Source organism: Elephantulus edwardii, unplaced genomic scaffold, assembly GCF_000299155.1.
Source record: "Elephantulus edwardii isolate Elephantulus edwardi_28Jun2011 unplaced genomic scaffold, EleEdw1.0 scaffold00066, whole genome shotgun sequence".
Lineage (NCBI taxonomy): Eukaryota > Metazoa > Chordata > Mammalia > Macroscelidea > Macroscelididae > Elephantulus > Elephantulus edwardii.
The window spans coordinates 13,963,291-13,967,160 of NW_006399816.1; the positions used below are offsets into that span (position 1 = coordinate 13,963,291).

The window sequence follows — 3,870 nt, forward strand, 5'->3', positions numbered from 1 at the left end:
ATATTTTGGCTCCTGTGGATTTGGTTTAAGTTTCCTCAGCTTCAGCTTGAATTTGCATATGAGTAATTGGTGGTCTGTTCCACAATCAGCCCCCAGCCTAGTTTTCACAGCTGATAGATGGCTTAATATCATCATATCAAAATATTTTCCCAACTATGACCATTTCAGGCTAGAGTTGGCTCCAAAGAGAACTGCAAGAGATTCCCCCACCCAGCCAGAGGGGTTAATGCTAACTCCCAACAGTCAAGTATCTTAAGACCCAGCTAACTCTGCCCCTGTACATCTAAACAACGATATTTTAGGTGGCATGCTTTTTACTTCTGGTCACTCTTAAATGGATTTCTGAGTGAAAGCAAGTTGGACAGATCCATTAAGCGTCCAATAATACAAGAGGTTTCAGTTACATAGACTCTCCCCTCTTCCCAAAGGACTTAGGAACTTGTTCATTTCAGAATATTGATTTAGTCAGCTAATTCCACAAAATACAACTCTCAAAATACAAAACTCTCGAGTACTTTCATATTTCCATGGTTCACGATTTCTCTTCCTCGATCTACACTTCTAATGATTCTTTCCTTTGCCAGTATGCTCTTAGAAACCCATGTTCTCCTCAACAGATTTCTCTATTTTCAAGTATTTCACAGAATGATCTCATCACCCCTCATCACTTAATGGCCAAATGTTCCTGACCCAAGGTCCATGTTAACCATGAGTAGATTTTTAGGAGCCCAGTTCCTTGGTGCCTCCTTGCAATATGTCCAAAGTATGTCAGATGCTTCAGAATCCTTGCTTCCAAGAAGCAGCCTGGTTTCACCCTCCCCAGAATGAACCTGTTTGCTCTCCTAGCAGTCCATGGTATATCCAATACTCTTCTCCAGCACCAAAACTCAAAGTCATCAACTCTGCTTCTATTATCCCTAGTCACTGTCCAGTTCTCTGATGTATAGCAAGTAATGGCAAAGACCGTGGCCTGTATCAAGTGCACCTTAGTCTCCACAATGACATCATTGCTCTTCAGAAGTTTGGAGAGCAGACTTTTCCAATGTAATTCGTCTTTTAATTTCCTGGCTGCTGGTACCAAGAGTGTTGATTGTAGAGCCAAGCAAACTGAAGCTGTCAACAATCTCAATCTCTTCACCATCCATCACAATGCTGCCAAATCAGCCCTGTGGTGAGAATCTTTTTTTTTTTCTTGATATTGAGCCTCAATCCATACTGAAGGCTGTAGTCCTTGACCTTCTGCTGCAAGCTCTTCAGGTCCTCCTCAGTTCCAGCAAGCAGGGTTGTGTCATCTCCATAACACAGATTGTTGATGAGTCTATCCCCAATCCTGATGCCACACTTCTCCTCATAGAGCCCAGCCTTCCGGATAATCTGTTCCGCATATAGATTGGAAAGATATGGAGATAGGACACATCCTTGATGCACACCCTTCCCAAATTTTGAGGCATGCAGTGTTTCCTTCCTTTGTTCTTGAGGACTGTCTCCTGGTCCAAGTATAGGTTTCACATAAGCACAATCAAGGTTCTTTTCAGAGTCAGCCACTGTCTATTATGATCCACCCAGTATAGGAACCTATAATACTTATAAGATATTAACACGGTCAATTCAAATACAATATACTTTCTATTTAGTCAATTTCTCACATTCCTAAATCAATACCAAAACAGTATAGCTAAATAAATAGCACTGATTCTTCAACCTGACCTCTAAATGACCTAATTGAAGACATTATATTTAAGCTTCCTACCAAGAAATATTGGCACTGCAAATTTCTAACACTAGCAGCAATTAGCAGGATTCTTTCCTTACCAGCTTCACGTAATCTGTTCCCTTCTGCTTTAGTCCGGTTGGTCCTTTCGCTTCCAGCAAGATCGACCAAGGACAACTGGCTTATAGTAATCTGTTCTTTTTCCTGAAAGAAGATCATGAAGCCAGTTAACATGTGTTTATAAGTTAAAAACTTGTTTACACTGTTTTAAAAAAATATCCAAAGCAATAAAATTAACACATCTTAAGAATACAACTTGTATAATGCAGAATACTGAAAGGCATAGGACAAATGTTTAGAAGATTTTGCTATAAATTTATCTTAAACATACTCGCACATTAATGATGACTTATCTACTATCTGGTCTTCTATAATAGACTAAAAGCTCCGTGAGAGCAGGGTCTGTATCTGCCTTCTTTGTCATTTTAACTCCACACCCTGTGCAGTGTCTAACACTTAGCAAGAACTCAGTAAATAAAAATTCTTTACTAGCATAAAGACTCTAGAAAAGGGATAGCTTAACATTAAGTGAAAATTTAAGAATTTTATATCTAATAATTTCATAAGAAATGAAAGCCACAAAGTCTGTAAATGGTATTTTAATATAAGCCATGATTCAAAGGAAATTAAGTGTATATATGGAAGCTAGCTCTAAATCAATGTTCTTACATTTACTGATGCATCCTGTTAGACAAGTACTTGACTGACTTCTTTGAATGCATTACCTCCTTTAATCTTTGCAAGCCAATCAGGAAAGTTCTATTGCTGTTAGATCAAAACACTAGTTAATATGCACAAATCAGGATGCCTGGCAGTTGCCACCCCAAGGGTTCCATTTAAATGCTTTGCTGTATCATCTCCTCCTGCCACTTATAAACCTTCCTAATTCCACAATAACTTGAATGGAATTACACTTTAATAGCTTCAAGTTATGAAACCATTTATATTATGCTGCTACTAATTGATACACATTTTTAATTGTAAGGACCAAAAGGAAACTGATATTAAATAGGATCAGATCTCACTGGCCTATTAGTAAAAAAGAAAGTTTAGAACACTCTTGCAAATTAATTGGTGACCTTTTAAAACTGTTAACTGTTCTTCCACTACAAAATGAGTTTTCAGAAATAAAACAATGAATCACTTATTCTTATTTTATGTCCTTTATTCAGAAATCTTTGTAAAGCATTTTTTTTTACAGCAAAATGCCAGGTTCTGAGCTTTACTATTCAGGTTGCCAAAATAACACTATCTTATGGAATATAACAAAATATAAGATGTCATCACTTACACATATATTAATTCTAGAGCAATCTTTAGTACATGAAAGCTTCCTAACTCTAAAAATTAAGGATTCCATTAGACCACGAAAAGTATCACCCACGCTACCTGTAAGACATTATCACCATCTGCATCCAGGGGAGCCTGAACTAACTTGATGTTGAATACACTGTGGGAACGGCTGGACTCACGGTTCAAATGGGTGTTAGCAATACGCCTCTTCTTCTGGCCTATAATGACAGAGAAATAACTATGAAACCTCAACACAGGCATTTCATTGAACACACTCTAGTACTCAGAAAGCAACGGCTGTCAAGTTACACTAACATCTCTTAGCAATACTGATAATTTTATATTTTTATTTTTTTAGATGGTTTTATTTTATTAATTTTAATGAACATTTACAGAGATTTTAGATTTCCATTCATTCATTGTTGCATGTGTACTTTGATTTCTAACCTTTCCAGAAGACTTCAAAAGCCTCCTCAGTAGATTTCACTTCTACTTCTGTACATCCTGCAACATACATGTTATGATTCTTATCTTCACGAAGCATTCTAGATTGTGGAGGTCTATGGGGGGGAAAAAAAGATAGTGCCCTATATTATGTGACATTAGTATCTTCACTTTGACAAGGACTAAAATGCCAGGCTACCACACATCCATTCTTACAACGAAAACAAGCTCATGACAGGCTCTAGAGCAATATTAAGCTTTAATAAGATTATATAGATATAGTCAGGATTAGTTACACAACAGAATAAGAACAAATTTTAGACATTCGCTCTAACTCACAAAGCACATTAAACAACACTGAA

At 37.1% G+C, this 3,870-nt stretch overlaps 1 protein-coding gene across 1 annotated transcript in view; it reads right to left on the reverse strand.

The window, feature by feature from the left end:
• Nucleotides 1-3,577, reverse strand: part of LOC102877127 (nucleolysin TIAR-like) — a 7,087-nt gene extending 3,510 nt beyond the window's left edge. The window contains exon 1 of the mRNA XM_006888354.1: nucleotides 3,558-3,577. Within this exon, the coding sequence (XP_006888416.1) occupies nucleotides 3,558-3,577 (20 nt within the window). The remainder of the gene's footprint in view (nucleotides 1-3,557) is intronic.
• Between the last annotated feature and the right edge of the window lie 293 nt (nucleotides 3,578-3,870).